Source organism: Sinohyriopsis cumingii, chromosome 15, assembly GCF_028554795.1.
Source record: "Sinohyriopsis cumingii isolate HCF-2022 chromosome 15, ASM2855479v2, whole genome shotgun sequence".
In the NCBI taxonomy this organism is placed as follows: domain Eukaryota; kingdom Metazoa; phylum Mollusca; class Bivalvia; order Unionida; family Unionidae; genus Sinohyriopsis; species Sinohyriopsis cumingii.
Window position 1 is genome coordinate 113,402,934 of NC_142975.1, and position 21,176 is coordinate 113,424,109.

A 21,176-nucleotide genomic window follows, 5' to 3' on the forward strand; every position below is an offset into this window, starting at 1 on the left:
TAAGTTAAAACCCAATGTTGATATGACCATCAATACAGGAAGAGTAGCAATAAAAAGATGTTCAAAATGGCTGCTATGGTAAACATGTTGGATGTCTGAGCAGCACCATTTTCATTGAGTACCAACTAGACCATAGGGTGACTGTATGTGCAAAGTTTCAAGGCAATCCTCTAAGTAGTTTAGGAGGAGTAGTGATAACAAATTTGAATTAATGACACAGACAACAAACCATCCCATAAACTCTTCTGGTCGATGACCAGTAGAGCTAAAAACAGTAATGATCCCCTTTCACCCTCCTCAGGGTTAATTTTAGGTTGTGCCCTTGTGCCAATGACCCTCATCTGTCATCTCAGGCACAAGGAAATTTCCTCTATCGTGTTCTGAGGGCACATAAAATAGACTCCAGAAAATAAAGACAGAAGATTGTTACTGTACATTTAAAACTGTATCAAACTCATCCAAAGTTTACTGAAATGTGTGTACTCATTGCCAAAGAAACATAAGATGATCTATTTCACTGGCTGATTAACATAACTTAATGATTAGGCACTAATCATTATATAATCAGTCTTTCTTGAGTCAGATAAGAGCAAGGTTTGCTATGATTTCCTTGTCCACTAAAATAACTATGTCCTAAACAGAAGAAAATATTGTGTTACACCATGCTGTAGTGTGACTCTAAATAAACTGGTTTAAGGCTTATAATGCTGGAAAATTGATTAGTTACTGCAGAAATGAATAAATTCACGACACAAGTACCTGTGATAATATGTCTTTTGGTAAAGATATTTATGAGCTCCATTTTTTTAATCTAAATTACCCCCCACCCCACCGTTAGACCTGTTGGAGGCCAATAGGCTCTACTTTTTCCATTTATGGAATGAACACTGCACTCTTCTGGTCATTCCCTGAAATACTTGTCATAGCTTGGTCTTGGTTATAGTTCAAACTGGCAGAATGCTATCCTAGTGTTGATGGAACTTCAAGGCATTCTAAATATCATTCCACAAACAGCACTACATCAAAGAACCGAATGGCAGAACAATGTGTCTCCATGTCTTCAACATTTGGGGGCCACACAAAATTTCATTAGGACAAAGAAATATTTTAAATTCAATATACCTAATGGATTCGAGTGGAAAAACAAAAAGAAACAAATGAGATAATCTTTTTTTAACAGTTTATCATCTATTCCTTAAGACATGTACATCATTGTTATGTTTTATCATGTGTTCATGTAATCCATCAACCCAGTACAGATTCAATACAATGTTCATCTAAAATATGCTATACAATGAAATGTTCCATTCTGGATATTGCTCAGTTACCTTTAGTGTGCACTTGTTAGCTACCAGTATTTATTATAATAATAATTTTTTTCTGAATTATTTTCTTTCCAAACTTTTAATTTAATTACCAAATACTAAACTGTAAGTTTCTTAAAGTTTTTCACCTAATAAATTCTGTCCATTTTGACAGTTATTCAATCTCAGTAATATGTTACATTAGCGGTCATCACTGACTCTGCATTGAAACTCAACGGACTTAACTATAAACCTTGGATGTTTTGATTACTGAGTGTATCATTTTAAAATGGAAATAAACCACTATTTGAAACTTTTTTAGCCTCTGGTGACTCTGCCCATTTCTATCACCAACATAAACATGGACACATATGTGCTAAAGAAAAACTGTAGTCTGTTTTTTGTTGTTGTCCCTGACAAAATAATTTACATGGGGGAGTGGGCAAAACAGGAGTCAAGATTTTGGGAATGCAAGACAAAAACTTGCATAAACCTCTCAATCCAAGATGCAAGGTGCTAAATGTACTAATGTAGCAAATAGTTTCAATTCAAAAGGTACCATGATTTCAAGGTATGAAACTGTTTACGATAATTATTTTGTTGTTATTGCTGTTGCTGTTGTTATGGGGTTTAACATCATTTTTCAGTACAGGATAAGCCATACATGGTGGCCAGGATAACTGGTGGAAGAAGATTCCAGGAAAACACTGGGATGAGCCACCAACCAACAAGACGTTTCTGGCAAGCTTTCTCACATACACAGGTTAGCCGAGCGCAAGGCTAAAAAACATGCAGACAGAGGTGAGATGGTAGTGATCTGGAATGATGAGTGCTGTAAACCACTTGGTCACCTGAAGCCCCTAATTATTTTGTAAAGTCTGCTGACAGATGTCTCTCTTGTGACTAATTCAAGTTCAAATTATTGAAGGTTGACTGCAGTTGTTAGCACAATTGCCTGTCTAAATAACATCCACATGATTTCTGAAATGGGCAAATTGTATTAAAAAAAATAAAAGAGCAAAACAAATGCTATCCATACCTTCCTTCCCCATTTTAGTGCTATTGTCAACTATGTCCTGTATGCATTTCTTACAAATACTGTGTGAACAGGGCAGAAGAAGGGGGTCGGCATAGAGCTCAAGACAAACCGGGCAAGTCAACTCCTCCTCCATACTACTGGCATTGTCCCCAAGACTCATCATGTCTGCAAGTCATAAGCATATAAAGCAATTATAACAGCTGTTGCAAAAATCTATCAAAGTACTGAGAATACAGGTAACTTGGAGTGTTCAAGGGATATTAATGTACACATGTTCTGAGAGAAGAACACAGCTCCAGAGATACTGTTATTCATGTTATTTTAATTACTGTAAACAAAATTCTCTACATAATCTTTATACAATTTTTGTGACTTTGTTCAAAATTCTAATGTTCATTTAAGTTTTTATCTTCAAAGAAAAAGAATGACCTCAAAATCTTACTGAAACATTAAAAAAAATAGGTCATTATCAAATACTGTTTATGGGTATGAATATGGAGTATTAGCCCTAATCAGCCTAATTAGTATTAGCCACATCAAGTTTAATTACTGAAAATGACAAGCTGAATATGAACAACAAATACAATGATGTGAAAGACTTAAAAGAGCTAACTTTAGTTTTCGCATGACAGAATATTAAACTGTATCACAGTAAAAGTTATAAACAAAAACAATTTATCATAAATTAGTATGTATTCATTAAATGTGGATGTTTGCCAAAATAATTCATTTGTATACATTTCTGGACACATTTTTATACAAAATATTTTTTAAAAAGACACATTTCTTATACAAAAATGTGTAAAAACAAGACACAAACTATACAATGGTTACTATTTATTTAAAAATTTAATATTCAAGGCAAAAATTACTACCCCAAAAAATGGTTCATGAACAATATAACAGTAAGGAGTTAATGCACAGTCACTGCATAGTCACTAGTGTTGAAATAAGTAACTGAATAAGAATATAAGAATAAGAATACTTTTTGGCAAATATTTTAATCAGAAATTGGTATTTGAATCATCACTACAAATATGTCCATTTTTTATGCACCTTGAGATTAATCAACTTTGAGACAGCTCTGGTGTAATCTACGGTAGTTTTGCCACTCTGTATGACTTTTTTTCCTTCAGATTATTTTTTTTTCTTTCTCAACATCAAGCTCGCATCAAGCACCTGTGATTAGCGGTTCAGTAGCGTTGTTTCACTTTTACAATTTAAATACATCAAAAAATAAAATGACTTTGTAATGTTGCTTCTCCAAATGATTGAGATGACAACTCTGAAGCTCATTTTTATTTATTGCTGCGCTTGCCAAACTGCAGTAATCAATACAGTGCTGTCAGTTGTCGACATTAGGGTTACAATATTATAAAATTAAACGCACGCTTGTGAATCTCATTTCCGTTATTCATAGGGTCTCTTTTCCTCTCGCATATCAAATTCAACAATTGTCCAGTGGGTTTTACATTTAATTCTTTTCATTCTCAAAGAAGATGGCAGTTATTTTATATCAAAATGTCTTTTTGTATCAAGCTCTGAAGTGCCATTCGTTTGACATGTGTCAAAGCCCTTTCAAAATGGATGGTAAAACTAAAATTTAGCTCATTAAAGGATGATCTTGAATAACACTTACTGGTATATTTTGGACTTGATAAGTGATTTTGGAATGCTGAACTGAAAATGAAATGCTGTTGCCAATGAGGTAATACTCTGGGGTTTTTTTCCTGGTTACAAAGTACATGTTGCTGTAATCCATTTCAATGGGTTTTTTTTATTCAAGTCTTTATTTCCAGTAACTAACAAAGACAAGAAGGTTCAAAGTAACTAAGGCATTACCAAAATATTAAAGTGCTACAGTTAAACGTCTTGATAATGCTTTATACATTAACTAATGAATAGCAGTCCAATAGTTACTGCTGCATAAAGAACACATTCGCTTTTTAAAAAGAAAAATGAGTCTCACAACAATGTCTGTCAGTAGACAGCATCTTTTGTCTGACAAGGTGTTGCCAGCAGCACTGAATAAATTACACTTGCGACGCTTGTTTGATGCACTACTAGAAAATGCTGGGTGCAAAGGAAACCTGTCAGCATTGGTCTGCCACCATGAAACTGAATTGATATGTCTTGGGATACAAGGCTCAATCAGAGATTTGTTCAATTGGTTGTCAGTACAATTTGAGGTATTCTTTTTCTAATTACAATGGTTCTGCTATTCATGAAGGTTGACTTAATTGGACTATTCGTATTCAGCTACATCATACTACTCGGCCAAATAGGAATACCTCATCTAATAAACTATTCAGGGCCAAAGAAAATATGAAGTGAAAAGATATTCAGTACAGGCCTAATGTATGTATGTATGTAGTTAAGTATGTACTATATATATTCGCTTATAATTCCAGCCAAACTGCAAACATCAAAGATCCTGATCTGCCATATCATAAAGCACCTGCAGGCTAAGGTATATGTTGTTTGTTTTACTGATTACTCCTATTAAATTGCACAGACCGAGATCTGCCAGCATATTATGTGGTGGAACATCTGAGTCTGTGCAATTTACAGTAGGACTCATCTTATAAGCAAGTATATATGGTATGTATGTAGTGTTTTATGGTCCTCAGCACAGAAGTGGTTATGCTGTACCAATAAAAGGTCTAGCTCAAAAAGTACAAAAGCAAACAACTAAAATTTGTCAAGTTAAACCCCTGCCGCAAATATAACATAAAAGACAAAATATCATAGAGATGTCAAAATTCTGTACAATTCTTTGAAAAATAAACTTGGTTCTTTGCTCAATCACAGAATCTGATGTTTGTTTGTGACTTATCAATGATTAATGCTTTACTGACTCAGTGTGGTATTTCCAAGGTACACTGTAATAAGCGCTAGATACTGTTTTAAATCAGTGTGGTGTTTCAATGTACACTGTAATAAGCGCTAGATACAGCTTTAAATCAGTGTGGTGTTTTCAAGATACACTAATAAGCACTAGATACAGCTTTAAATCAGCGTGGTGTTTTCAAGGTACACTAACAAGCACTAGATACAGCTTTAAATCAGTGTGGTGTTTCAAGGTCCACTAATAAGTGCTAGATACAGCTTTAAATCAGTGGTGTTTTCAAGGTACACTAATAAGTGCTAGACACAGCTTTAAATCAGTGTGGTGTTTCAAGGTCCACTAATAAGTGCTAGATACAGCTTTAAATCAGTGGTGTTTTCAAGGTACACTAATAAGTGCTAGACACAGCTTTAAATCAGTGTGGTGTTTCAAGGTACACTAATAAGCGCTAGATACAGCTTTAAATCAGTGGTGTTTTCAAGGTACACTAATAAGTGCTAGACACAGCTTTAAATCAGTGTGGTGTTTCAAGGTACACTAATAAGCGCTAGATATAGCTTTAAATCTGTGGTGTTTTCAAGGTACACTGTAATAAGCGCTAAACACAGCTTTAAATCAGTGTGGTGTTTCAGGGTACACTAATAAGCGCTAGATATAGCTTTAAATTTGTGGTGTTTTCAAGGTACACTGTAATAAGCGCTAGACACAACTTTAAATCGCTAAGTGTTAAGTACATATACAATGCATTGCCTCTGACTTTGGAATTCAATAATTGTTTTCTTTTGGCAAATAAACATTGATCTTAGTTTTATTCGGGGGAAAAAAACATTGTTCTTTTTTTAATTTTTGATCTAAAATCACAGCATTTGATACTTCTTTGTGACTTTACAGTAGTCAATGCTTCACTGACTCAGCATGGTATTTTTTACCTCAAGTTGGATTGAATATTGTGGTGCACATTATAAACACCAAAATACAAAATTTTGAGCATTTTTAATACACTGTAACATGGATTCTGAACAATCAACATGGTTCTTGTTAAACATATCTTCTGAATTTAAGAGCAGTGCAGACTTGGTAAACCTCATCCAATCAGGCTCAGCTTGAACAAAACATCCAAATTGCATGTATTTGTCTCGATTTTTTAACAGCTGTCTCAGTAACAGTGTAATACTAAAACAAGAGTACCAAAAATGGAATATTATATACCTGCCCCATGCTTAAAAATCTTCTATGCAGTAACATTATCTGAACAAAAACTAATTTTTCTTGTTTCGGTCGCTGTGAAATTAATCTTTGACTTCTGACCTCAAAATAAATAGGCCTCTTCCTTTCAAGGCATAAACAAAGTCTGGTACAGGTCTGTTGATGTAGAACTAATGCTATTGTTCAAAACCATTTCACTTATTTAAGTCACCCTGACTTTGACCCCAAAATTAACAGGGTTCTTCCTTTCCTCAAGTACAATCCATCCACACATCTGGTAAATGTAGATGGCACAGAACTGGAGCTATTGTGCAGAAACATCTTTCTTTTCTTTTTCATTCAGTAACTTGACCTTTGAACTTTTGAGCCTAATTCTAACTTTAGATGGTGGACAACACAATAACTGTGCAGAAGTGATATTGATAACACATGGTTGGACAAACCAGCACAGATATTACAACATATGCTTCACCATATGGCAGGCATATAAACAGTCACTCAACAGCATTACCGTTTCTTTGCTTATTTAATATGGAGTCTATAATCTTCAAGTTTTTTCAAATTTTTAAATTTTGTAAATATCCATTAGATGAATTTTTTAATACTCATTCTACAACAAGGTGCTTTTGCCCATACAATTTTTGTATAATGACCCTAGCATGGGGGCTAGTAGATATTCAACCACAAAGTGCAAGTGTGTGTGTGTGTGTGTGTGATTTGGTTTTTAAACGTAGCTTTAACTGGGGCATCGTGCAGCAGACATATAGCATGATGTCCCACCCAGTCACATTATCCCGACACCAGGCTGACCAGTCCTAACATTAACCTCTTAATGCTGAATGCCAAGCAAGGCAGTTGTTAGTGCCATTTTTGTAAGTCTTTGGTATGACTCGGCCGGGGATCGAACCCACAACCTCCCTCATCCGAGGCGGACGCTCTAACCACTAGGCCACTGGAGCGGTGCACAAAGTACAAGAGAATATACATTAACTTATAAATTGTAAGTGATTTTCGATTGCTTTGCCTCTCAGCTATGTAAAAAAATCTATTTTGTCTTTTAAAAGTGAAACAGTTTAAAGTTTCACAAGCAGTTATCCTCAAGAACCAATGTTAATTTCAACTACATAATTCTCTTAAAGTAAACAAAAATGCTACTTATAATTTTCTCATTTTTAATCAATTTTAATAACTGTGATTTCTGTTACAATACTGTTGTATAAATGGCCCTCTCTAGCCTCACAGTGGGAAATGTTACAATACTGTTGTATAAATGGCCCTCTCTAGCCTCACAGTGGGAAATGTTACAATTAGCTGCTGTCAGACCACTGAAACATTATAGCCAAAGATTTAATTTTGTGACCATTACTTGTAAAATTTGTAGCTCTTTTAGTAGGAAGAAAGTAATTATATAGAGTTAGTTACAGTTTAATTTGGAATTAAACTAATATGAAAATATCCTACAATTAATTCCACACTAAATAAAACATTTCTGAAATCCTGTTTCACATTAAAAAATATCTTACCAAGGTGTATGTGAGTGGGGGGGGGGGGATATATGGCTATAATTTGGTTACATAATTCGGGCTTTGTGTTTGGTTTGTATATTACAGATAAATATATGCAATTTCCTAAATCTGACCATGGGTTTAACTTATAAGCATAAATTCTAGAAAGGTCTTCAGGGAATGCTTTTTCTGAGGTTGCCTTGTTTCATTTATCAGCTAGGGTCAACCAAAGTTCAAGCAAGCTGCCTAAAGAACAAAACAGGTTCAATCAGAATTAAATGTATACAAGGAAAATTCCCTATCTTGAACTTTGCCAACCAAAGTATATTTACAGGAAATGTGCACTACAAGACAGCTGTGATGGAACTGGCATAACAATATGTTAAACAGTTACATGTGTCCTGAATTCATACATTTAAAACTGAAAACAGAATTGAAAAAAAGGAAACTATCACAAAAATCATTCCTGAGCTGGACTGATAGCCATTATCTCCAGACCAGTCATGAGGCTACAGATTCACTGGTTGACAGACCATAAAACACAGTAACTACTGCTGAAATTGTAGAACAAGTCTAATGAAGACTGTACATGGAAAGAAGCTTACCTACCATGGGATTTTACTCAATTTTAAACAGAATTTTCTTTGATGATAAACTGAAGATTTTGCATTTGTGATTATATGTTGTACACTGTATACTGTATAGATGTTTATATTGTACATAACAGCTAGAAAACCTCATGGTTGCAATCAGTTCTACCTAATAAGGTTACTTTCTCTAAATAGTCTTTATTATTATTATTATTATTATTATTACTATTATTATTTAATGGACTATGGACTAATAAATTTACAGCAGTCTGTTGGACTACAGACATATTAAGAATTGAAGAACAATAAATCAGTTTATGCTTTAATAAACTGTAAGTTGAGTATCTGAAATCCATTTCTGATCAGAAATTCAAGAGGGAAGAGTGGATGGCAGAGCAAGTTGCTGGTGTTTCTAATAATCTGTTTACAGACTTCAGAAATGATCACTGACCTAGATTTACTACTACTATAATAACAAATTTATTGTTCTAACTGCAACTTTACAGACTGATGGGTGTATGAAAAAATTAGAAGGTATCATATATACCCATTCAATGAATTAATTAGCTAAACTGCAAACAAATATACCCTAATCTGCCATCACAAAATGCTCAAACAGATCAGGGTCAATGATGTTTGTTCTACTGATTACTCCTAACAAACTGCACAGACCCAGATCACATTATGTAAAGGCAGATCTGGGCCTGACCAGTGTGCATTTGGACTGGACTTACATGCGAGTATACACAGTAAATGCACAGTATGACATGCACTGTTATAATTTATGGCATAACTTTTATGATTTATCAGCATCTGAAATCAGTTTTGGTATAGACTGATCAAACAACTCGGTAATACTGAACATGGTCTGGTACTTCTACTTGTGGTTTATACAACTGTAATATGGGTAACTCCATTTTGCAAATCCCATTTTCACTGTAAGACAACCCTCTGCAATGAACATGAAATTGTTGTTAAGTGATTGACATTAATAAACTGGTTTAAATTATACTTATAAAAAAAATATTTAGCAGAGTATGTTCTACACTCAATTTTATTGTAATGATTTATAGTTTAGCTGAGCTGGAATTTGATAAACTCTCACCTTATGGAAAACAATTAAGGCTAAATTTACTAACATCATAAATGTGTTTATATGGATAACTGAAATATCCTTGCTGTACTCTAACAAATAACATTAAAAATGACCACATCATTAATTATTAGAATGGTACCAAATTCATTGTTACTCATGGTCACAACCCTGAAAGCCAATATTCACTCTGATCAGTCCATACTCTTTATCCATATTTCACTATACACTGTTTTACCATGAAATGTACATGTAATCTAAAGACTTATTTAAAATAAAATAAATAAACAGAGATCAAGGTGGCATGAGACTACTCAGATGCCTTGGTATGGACTTTAAAAAGTCATAAAGATGAAGAATATATGTCATGCAATGTAAGTAAGATACCAGATAAATGTAAATTGTAAATTTATGTATTTTCATCTATCTCAGTTCTCATGGTTTCTACAAATAAGACATTTTTGTTTACACTATTGTTTCAATAAAACAAGAGACCCAAGTTTGCATAATGTTACTGACCTGCAATATAAACCAGCCATCTCACTAATTAACATAGTATAGTAAGAACACAACCCTATGAAACTTTTCTGCATTCAGTACAGCATATTGATTTTACTATAGTATGATAATAATTATTTTATAAGATAGACATAACATTATTTTTAGATGTTGCACAAAATCGAATTTGTCCATGAGCTTGATGGTAGAAACCTATTTGCCAATTTTGTTAATATATACAGGGTTCCCACGCTACCGGGAAAAAGTTGGGAGAAATGATAATTTTTACCGACCCTGAAAAGTCCTTGAATTGTGGAAATATTGACAAAAGTCAGGAAAAACCCATGAATTTTTCTTCACAACCTGATGCCTGAAACAATTACGTAATTCAGTCATAACTGAACTGATCGTGAGTTACAATTATCGAGTTCTAACCAGAATATTAGGAGGTTGCAGTATGGATCATTTGGGTGCTTGCCATAAATATATTTGTCGAGACAATCCAAACGCTCAGTGGATTATATTCATAGAGTAGACTTTTTATTTCACAGACAGCTCGATATCTGTATTTATTTTTATGGAAGGTATGAAAACCAGTCTAGCATCACAAGAGGTTAACATGGTGGCGTTAAAGAATAGCCGCTTAGAGGATGGGCTAGCAAACTTAAACGTTGTTAAATCGAGTTATACCTGCATGAAATCAATAAGAAAATTATTTATTTCTCAGAAATCATCATGTCTTTGATCTGCTGAAAGATGATAAAACTAATGCGTTGATGAAATTTGAGCTGGTACTAGCGATTTCGATTGCTAGTAACATAAGCACAGAATCTCACAACTGTCATTTTCAAATATTGTAGAAAAAAATATTAAATGAAAGTCGTATACTGGTTGCAATAGAATTACAAAAAGAAAAGAGCACAAAATTCCCTATATTTATTCCAAGACCTACTTCTGGAGTTTTGTTGCATCATGTGACTACCACGTTGACACATGCTCTCTCACGCAGGGAGCATACGAAGTAGAGAACCGGACTATTCTGCTTGATGAATCCAACTGGCCAGGTTTCTTGTACACATAGTTGTTCTCGAAAAAAATATGTTGAGAATTATATGTTCTTTCTGGTTTTTAAGAAAGGTATCAGACTTTCATTTAATATAATTTAAATTTTGTACAGCAACATTAAAAAGGAGTTTGTTGTTGATATCATGTGACTACTGGACTTCCGATGCCGTTATTTGAGAGTTGTGAAGTCATGTGACTATTAATGCAAATGGCAAGTACCGGGTCATGTTTCATCTATGCCAAGTTTCGTCTAGTCTGTCAGCGGATTAAAGACATAACGAATATAATACTTGCCATTTTTGAGAAAATAAATAATTTTATTTCATGCATGTATAAGTCGTTATAACATAGCTTAAATATGTTAGGTCCACTGGTAAGCTATCTTTCTGTTGCGGCAGATTCCAATTTTTTTATTTGTAATTGTTCTGAACCCACACTCCATTCTAAATGTCCAAATGTGAAAAATGAGGTTGGAATATTCAGAAGAAACCCAGATTAGAAAAATGTTGAATATCTGAGCTGAACGTTGGTGCGAAACTATTACAAAGTGACTTGTAGCTTGAAGCATTGGTTCCAGATCTTAAATAAATTGCAGAAGAAATGGGAAAGTGTCATCCCTTTTATTAAGAAATGATAAGAGCCCATGTATCAATTCAGGTTTTGGGACTGGTTTATTGAACTAAAAGACAAGATGATTTTACAGAAATTTTGGTCCTTGTTTATACAGCAATATATAATTTTGAAGGACTTTTGTCCAAATTTAAATCAACCCTTTTGTAAATGACTTTAAATGATGGAATTTTTAACCAAATCAGAGTTTAGGTTGGTTGAAAAATTTTGTTTGAGATTTTATTGGCACACATAAATTCAGGGTTAAACCTTTTTCATACTGTGATAGGAAATGTTTACTTTGTATAACATGCACATATATTGCTCTAGAATTCTTTAAAATTAAAGGTTTGAAAGGAAACAAAATAATTTATGCTCATTATGTTGTTTCTACATAGCAACATAATGCAGGTCAGCAAAGTAAAGTTAGGATTTGTATTATGTACACTGAAATGGCTTTAAATGCCAGTTTATGGGAATATAGTAAGATTTGTTTCATGTGACTCATTTTCTGGTTTTGTATGTGATCTTTTCTGACATGTTTTTGAGAGTCTTGAAAGAGAAACATCTTAAGATTTTGAAAATGCATGTTTTATAATCCAAAATATTCTTTAATTCCATTCAGTAATGGTCATATGTTAACCTTGAAAAAATTAATTTCATCCTGGAAAAGACCAGGAAATTTATATTTAGAAAAGTGTGGGAACCATGTATATAAATTAGAGGAGAAATATTGTCTCTACAGAGGGAACAGGCTCAGCCAATCAGAAGCAAGAACACCTCATTAATAACATATGCACAAATCTCACTTGTTACAGAATTGAGGTAGTTTGATAACAATATAATGATGAATCACAATATTTACTCTGATGTTAGTACTCCGATCTAAGAAAAAAACAAATGATATAAATTGGCTGAAAGTACATCAATTTCCTACAAGCTTTCTCATCAGCAAATAATTGAATGATGGAGGAGGGAGTGCCAAATGTCTCTTTTGCACAGGGCACCATATTACCCTGCACTGGCCCAGATCAATATATACTGGCAACAAGCCAACCATTTTAAAGAAATTGTATCCATGTTATACCAACTGTCAGTATCATTAGCTGCTCCTTTAAGTTTGTATTACACTGAAATAAGATGCTCTACCAGATGTGTTCCCCAGGGAAAAATTATAGGAGAATGTGCATGCATGACCAAGGAAAAGATGACATTTAAAGATAAGTAATTATCAACTGTCACAGATGAATGATGTTGATGAATGTGTGTGGTATAAGCTCATGCTACTGAAGTGCCAAAAGTAAACTAAGTCCTAAAAATGTATCAATTTCACCATCTTCAGTTTGTTTAAAACCTAAGCATGCCCAAACATTGCTCTTTGCCTGTTTACAGAGCTTAAGATCTGGTCCAGGTTCAGTCAGCTGATTGTCATTCAATCAGTAAACCATGCAATCAACTGGTTTATGGTGTGCTTTCATAACACCAAATAATACTACACCAAGTAATACTCAAAGCAAACAAAAACGGTAATCCACTAGGACCCAGTGTTTTCCTCAAGCCATTTACCATTGTGATCGCATTACAATATCTACACTATCACTTCCGATAGGTCTGATTGTAGTATACTGACAAAAATGGTCCATTATATTCTGCAGCTAAATTAAGTGTAAACCATTTAAACTATAATGACTAGATAATCATATTTTTGTGTTGCTATATTTCAACTAAAATCTGTGAACTAAACATATCCATGAAGGCTTTGAGCTAACTGGAATGCATGTTTGTATTTGGTGTGTTTATTAAGATTTTAACATGCACACAATACTTCATGACTGAAATTAATCTACCATCCACATGGTTGATTCCTCTACAAAAAAACATTACAAGAAGAATAATACCACAAATCCCGGCTGTAGAATGTCCATCATATTCCATGAAAAACGATGGAAAACGCTGGAAAATTCTAGCATGGAAAACGCTGGAGTATTTGGACTAATATTCCAGCCTCTGTCCAGGGTAGGCTGGAAAACCCTGAACAATTCTTGCATGGAAAACGCTGGACAATTCTAGCATGGAAAACGCTGGAAAATTCTAGCATGGAAAACGCTGGAGTATTTGGACTAATATTCCAGCCTCTGTCCAGGGTAGGCTGGAAAACCCTGGACAATTCTAGCATGGAAAACGCTGGAAAATTCTAGCATGGAAAACGCTGGAGTATTTGGACTATATTCCAGGCTATGTCCAGGGTAGGCTGGAAAACCCTGGACAATTCTAGCATGGAAAACGATGGAAAACCCTGGACAATTCTAGCATGGAAAATGATGGAGCATTTGGACTAATATTCCAGTCTTTATCCAGGGTAGGCTGGAAAACCCTGGACAACACTAAAATTTAGCTGAAAATTGTTGAAATATTTTATGAAAACGAGATTTTTAACAGTGATGCAACTTTTATTTGATGATAATTTCAAAAAGAACATGATCCAAATTACCCCAACCAACTCCTTGTATTGACTGTGATGTTTAGTAACTTTTAAACAAGGAAACAAAAATTAAAAACTATACTTGTCACTGGTAGCTTAATAGGGTGTGCACTAGTATTCAGAAGACAACATGGCTTAAGTTGTCATAAATGTCGCTACACTTCTATTGGTGCGTCATAAAATCCAGATTACTGGCTCCTTAACATCATCCGAGTTTCTAAAAATATGTTCTCTTACTCTAGTTATAGTTTGAATTTATTCTAAAGCAATCTTAACAACAAAATAACAGAAATTCACGTTAATTTCTATCTCAATTTTAATTTAAAAAATGTAAAATATTTTTTTTTACACGTGTTGTTTCATAGTTCATTCACCACATTTCTTATTTTTCTGTTGTCACCACTGGAGTCTGTGGAAGTGATGGTACTCTTGATGGTTTAACCAGATCGCAAAGCTTCTGCCTCGCCATCATCTCCCCAATGTTATACTTCTCCTTGATGATTTCTGAAATACAAATCATTGTATATTAAAGAATAGAATCAAGCAAGATTTCAAATTTATTTCAATCCCATATATATATATATATATATATATATATATATATATATATATATATATATATATATATAGATATATATATAGATATATATAGAGAGAGAGAGAGAGAGAGAGAGAATGAGAGTTATGCCCGAAACATATCATGCAATTACAGTACTTTTACAATCCCTGAGGTTGGTAATTGTAATGAGGCACTTGGCTTGATGACTAACTTAATAGGCTTAAAAACCTGTGGTTTCCATCACAAATTAAACTGGCTACCTAACTGCTCCTGTGGCCTAAGCCTAAGTAGTTAGAGCGCCTGCTACGGGTGTGAGAGGTCACAGTTTTAAACCCTTAACCGAATCATACCAAAGACTTATTAATAAAAATGGTACTATTCGCTGCCTCGCCTGGTGCTCAGCATTAACCCTTTACCTCATGCAAGCGTCTTTTGACGCCTCTACTCCATTCACATGGAAGCGCCTTTTGACGCCTGCTATAAACATCAGCCATTTTAAGCTGGTTTTCATAGCGCCACCTTCGGGGAAAACCCCCATTTAGATACTACATTCAATTCTGTGAATGACAATCACATCAGATCACGTGGTCACTGTTTATGCCCTGGTCGATATCTGCTAATTAAAGTAACTGGGTCATAATCTCCACTCTCCAAAATGGAGGTCACGGATTTCATTCAGTACTTACGAAGTTTTCACGATTAGAATCACAACTAAGAAAGATTCAATAACTTAGGTAAAGGCTCTGATATTGATGCAGGCAGCAATTAGTTTTCATAAATTATCAAACTCAGATGACTTAGTGATGTAGATGAAGACGACAAATTGTAAATTTCAAGTATGAGAAATGGCAGCTACGATTGGTCATGCGGCCTCACTGACATGACAGTGAATGAGTCCTCTCAAGGTTTTAAAACACGTAAAAAATTCTTCAGTGAAAAATAATTACGCAGCTATAACAATCAGACTTTTAATCTTAAATTTTTCCACACATAATAGATGTGTACCAAAAATGTAAAATGGTTACAATTGCTGTTTAACGTAAAATACACTACATTGCTTAACAGTTAACAGGCAGGCCTATGCATATGGAGTCGAATAGGTAACAGGTGCTCTACTTAAAGCATGCTGCACTTTGTAATTATGCTCTATAAGGTAAACGGTTAAGAGGTTAGTGTTAGTACTGGTCAACCTGGTGTCAAGATAATGTGAATGGGTGGGAGACATTATGCTACATGTCTGTGGCATGATATCCCAGTGCTAGACATCACTATAAATTGCCACACTGCAGACATTGTAGTGATGTGACTAAATATTTGTTAAAGCTACGTTACTAAACATCTGAATCATGCACACACAAACTGGCTACCATATACATGCAGTTGTGATTATACCATTTAAACTGAAAGTAGATTTATATTGTCCATTTGAATATTGCCTGTCTACACTATAATGTTTCAAGTAGTAGTTGTGTATATGTTTAAATTTCATAATAATGTTCCAGCCTTAGTTCATAAAAAAATTTTGTTACAATTTGGCATATATTTTGTCATAGGTTAACAAAGTTTAAAAAGCATGGTTAATAATTTAAAATATACCATAAATTATTTGAATTCTGGACTAGTCTTGGAGAGGTGGCCTTGTGTGTACTTATTATTGGCTCTTGCCCCAGTTAGCGTCTTGCCAATATATTCACCAGAGCTGTACAGCATTCTGAATATTTATTTAGCAGCTTTGTTAAAATCCAAAATTTCACATATTTCTGCCTCATGCTGGGTGTGAAAAAAAATTTAATCCAAATTTTCACCATGATGATTCATATGCACTAAGTTTCTGATATATTTACTTATCTACATACACAACTCCAGGTTACAGCTAATGTTCTAGACATTTGAATTTGAAACAAATGTGGTATTACCTCTTGCTTGCTTAATTCAAATTAAAAGATCGAAGAATTTCAATGAAGCTGTCGCCATCAAGTTGTTTACATAACTGTGCCTTGCAACTTTTTTTCTGAAATTAAAGGACACAAACTAAACAAGTATTTTTGGTGAGGAAAATTGATAATCATTTCCAACAGTTTACAACTGTACATTCTCATTAATTACACAATAAGTTACTATTAAATATTACTGAAATGGCTGAATATAAATTGGATAGACACAAGCCATAATCTGAATTGAAAATTAATTGGAAAAGGTATCTACCGGTATATTTCCTAGTCAGTCAAAAATTAATTAAAACAATTATAATTTATTGCTACAAATAGCACATTGTCTGGAAAATAATAACGAAAATGTAAAAAATACAAATACCAGTCAGATCATTAATAATATCAAGGGTGAATAAAATTTAAAATGAAATTTACAATTTGGAAATGTATATTCGCAAGGCCGGCACGTACCAACTTTTTGAAAGACAGCCATGAGATGGCTGGTCATTGTGCATTAGGATAAGTAACAAATGTTGCCAATTATGTAAACAAAGCTTAAAACATAACACATACCTTTCAACATCCTTACAAGTTTGACGTTTAATTTGTCAGTCTTCAAACAGCATAAAAAAAAGAAATTGTTCCATAGGATATATTTCGTAATAGCTTTCCGTAAATTTACGTCACGCGAAGTCTTTCGCAGCTAAGGTACGTGGCGGCCGTGCAAATAATTTTGCTACATTTGGACTGAGTAATGACTTACCTGCAATTTTCGCAATAATACACTTATGGTATCCCTTGAATCCACGACAAACTGCCGTCACTTTCTCTCCCGTGCGATATTCCTTCATTTCTTTTCGTGGCGAGTGTACATCAGCCATACAGATTATGCCTCCCTGAATGGGACGATTTTTCACCCATATAACCAGGGATATTTCTGGTTCAGTGGTCATCTTAAAATCCTGGGATATTTTATATTGTATAATTTCAATGACACTCCAATCGAAAATTGCGCCTAAATTCTAGACTGGTTATCCAAAGTGTTTTACGGTGCCCAATTTGGAACCAAAATTTACAGAAAGGGTTTTATTTTTTCTTTTTTTTTTTTTCTTTTTACAGAAAATTTGGTTCTAACGCATGAAATCGAATATGCCGGCTTTTTCAATGTAGTAACTGGTTAAAAAAAAAATAAGTTCATAATTTTATATCCCATCATAGTCAGCTTCCCCAACCATCATCATACGGAACAACCTCGGCTATTTCTGCGTGACAAAAACGTGACTCCGATACATGAAGGCGAATACTTGACAGAAAAATCAGACATTTTGTTCTCTTTTGATTTATGATTTATCTAAAGAGTTAATATGTATACATCGGATACCAACGCCGTGATCTGGATATGTTGGGGAATGATTGGTTTACAGTAAAGTGGTTTTAGAAGACAAAGTTTACGACCAAGAGGCAATATCGTGTCGAGGTGTGGAACACAAATGGAAAGACAACACAAATTGGACACCCAAATATTATAGGTGAGTATGAAATAAACGGAGTCTCGACTTTATCTCGTTTACCCAAGTATAAACTGACTATATGATTAACCGCCCAACACTATATATGTATGGCTGGTAATTAAATTGTAAGCAAGTATTTCAGTAAATGTGAAAAGATATACAAGGTCAAAAACAAGTTTTCTTTTGCACCAGTTTTAAAATTAGAGTAGGTATTTTTGTTTTTCAATATATATATATATATATATATATATATATATATATATATATATATATATATATATATAACTTTCAAAGCAACCTAATTTGTGCAATTTTATTTTAACAGCCATAACCTTGTAATTGTCAGTCTTGGAAATGTTAACTCCAGTGATACATGTAAGCCCAAACAGGGACTGCTCTGGTATTATGATAAAGTTGTGAATTTCTTGAATATTTGTAGATCTAGTCCAAAAAGATCTTTAGGTTACTGCTAAATTTTCAGACTGTTACATATATAAGTAAAATCATAACTTAAGTAACTTAAGTCCTGGAAAAAGAAATTTTGAAAAAATTTCACATGAATCTTAGCAAGATTAAAATGTACAAAAGTTTTACCATGAAGATGATTTTTGAATGATATGTTAATGTTTTAATCAGTCTGACTGTACAGTCTGTAAATGTTTTAATGCTGTTTGTGTATTACAGGTACTGGCGTTCAGGACAAAATATATAAGCAGTTTGAAGTTAATTCCACAAAGTCCATTCCTAAAAGTACCATGTACTGGAGGAAGAGAAAACAATGGTAATTCCAGGAGTAATAGAGAGTTTTTTTACAATTTAAATAATGTATGCAGCTGTCTCCCACAACATTGTTTATTTGTGTGAAGATAAGCATTATTCTTTATACATTTGTTCTTACCTAGTACATTCACAGCTTAACGTGGCTCATATCTTAAACACAGTTTCATTACCATATCAATAATTTAAGGAATAAACAAATTTCACTATACAACACTAAGTGGAATTTTCAGAGTTCAACAAAATCTGAGTATATGGTGAAATCATTCAGTATTTACAGACAGAATATTCAATGTACGTGTTTGAACAGAACATTCACTCTGTATGGGTTATCCAACACACCATACACAATATGTGCACAATGTACACCATATTTAACCAAATCAGCCAATTACAGAAATTCCAGGAAATATTTGATCAATATTGATTCTTGCAGAACAAGATATAATAATTTATTATTATGCATTGTCATACTTCAGTTTTTAATTATTGAAAATGTTAAATATAATTTTTACTTTCATTTTTCTTATAATGCCCTAAAACGTTATGAAACTCAAGTTGTTTTTCTGCAAACATCACATAAATTTATGAAGTGCATGTTGTATCACATGTACTTTGTATGATTGAGTATATTATTGTGTATCAATTACTTGTCATTTACATGCATTCATTGTGTATCATGTTTGCATTACCCATGTTTAAATGATGCATGCATTAACATTGGATTTGTTGAACTAAACTACTGTAACAGTGTAATATTAACTGTACATATTCAATTCCCACAACAAAACAATAATGTTTGAATGTTAAGATTTTAATATGAATTATACATGTTCACTAAAATTTGTATTTCTCATTACAGTGTTGTTGATCTAGGTGAATCCAGTTCTGTTGGTCTTGGATATTATGAAATTGGTGACTGTACGTAATACTAACTCTTCAAATATAATGAGAATATCAACAGATGAACCAACTAGATATGGTGACAGTGACATGAGTTTTTCATCTGACTCAGAAGAAAGTATAGAGTTTTAATCAAGTTCAGACGATGAACAATATCATGAGGTGAATGAAGCAACTCAGTCTTACCCATCCCATGTCACAGATCCCCCACTTCATGTCATAGCCCCATAACAAGATATATATTGTAGTGAAATCACAAAGTCTGAACATGTTATTGTCCTTGAGGCTTTGCCAACAAGACATAATTTGTCAGATGCTAAATATGTGACTTTCTGGACTTAATTCAGTTGCATCTTCCTTCAGCAAACACAGGATTGACAATTGTCAAAGATTTGAAGGAAAAATGTGAATTCAGTAAGGAGTATCTCAAATACAATTTTTATTGTGAGATCTGCGAAAAATTGTACTCCGATAAAGAAGAAATGTGTGAAACTTGGGGCTGTACAGGTGTACAAAACTAATAATTATGAGCAAACATCTCTTTGGAATGAAGTTGGCTCTGACAAGAAAGAAGACTTCCTTTCGTCATCAAAAATAGGATTGAGTGTCTTCGAGAACCTATTATTGTTGTTGAAATTGGAAATGCCATTTATGGTACTGTTCTCCCCAATCATCATGAAAAGGACTAAAATGGCTCTCACTATTGCACAGCAGATCTTCATACTTATACACTGTAGTGTCAAGCTCATGTGGTGAACAGATTTGGACATATTTATGATTTTATATGCACCAGATATTTTCTGGTCAGGATTTAACTAATTTTTCAGGATATCTTTTCATACATGTATAGTTTGTGTTACACCAACATTTTTGTATAGTGATGTTCTTTTGATAATGAACATTTAATTACATATGTGGTACATACAATAAATGATGTACTACTTCAACACTTGTTTTTTTTTTTTAAAGCAGGGGTCAAGTGTGTGTGTGTGTATGGTTTAGTTTGTTTATTTGACTTGTGTCCTCTATTTCTCAGTATATATTTATCATAGGTTTGAAATAATAGTTTAGTTTCAAGTTCAAAAATCTGTGTTACAGCGCAGTTTAGTCATGATTGCTCTTTCTTTAGGTAATTAAAAATAATTCTTAGTACCAATCTTGAAAATTGACTAAGTTCTTTTCCAGGGTTTTCCATGCTGAAATTTATCCAAAAAATTCTAAGTCCAAACTGTCCATCCTTTTCCAGGGTTTTCCAT

At 33.7% G+C, this 21,176-nt stretch overlaps 1 protein-coding gene and 2 long non-coding RNA genes across 3 annotated transcripts in view; 1 reads left to right on the forward strand and 2 right to left on the reverse strand.

The window, feature by feature from the left end:
* The window catches only part of LOC149782512 (E3 ubiquitin-protein ligase MID2-like), a 72,276-nt gene that overhangs the window by 30,888 nt on the left and 20,212 nt on the right, over window positions 1-21,176 (reverse strand). The window contains exon 3 of the mRNA XM_089933939.1: window positions 2,344-2,508. Coding sequence (XP_089790065.1) covers window positions 2,344-2,508 — 165 coding nt within the window. The remainder of the gene's footprint in view (window positions 1-2,343; window positions 2,509-21,176) is intronic.
* On the reverse strand, window positions 14,201-17,682 carry LOC149782513 (uncharacterized). Its single transcript, XR_016414372.1, has 3 exons — window positions 17,493-17,682; window positions 16,715-16,809; window positions 14,201-14,743 (listed from the first exon to the last, which is right to left on the reverse strand). It is a non-coding gene; the product is annotated as an uncharacterized LOC149782513 (long non-coding RNA).
* LOC149782514 (uncharacterized) lies at window positions 18,123-20,867 on the forward strand. Its single transcript, XR_016414373.1, has 3 exons — window positions 18,123-18,258; window positions 18,925-19,021; window positions 19,880-20,867. It is a non-coding gene; the product is annotated as an uncharacterized LOC149782514 (long non-coding RNA).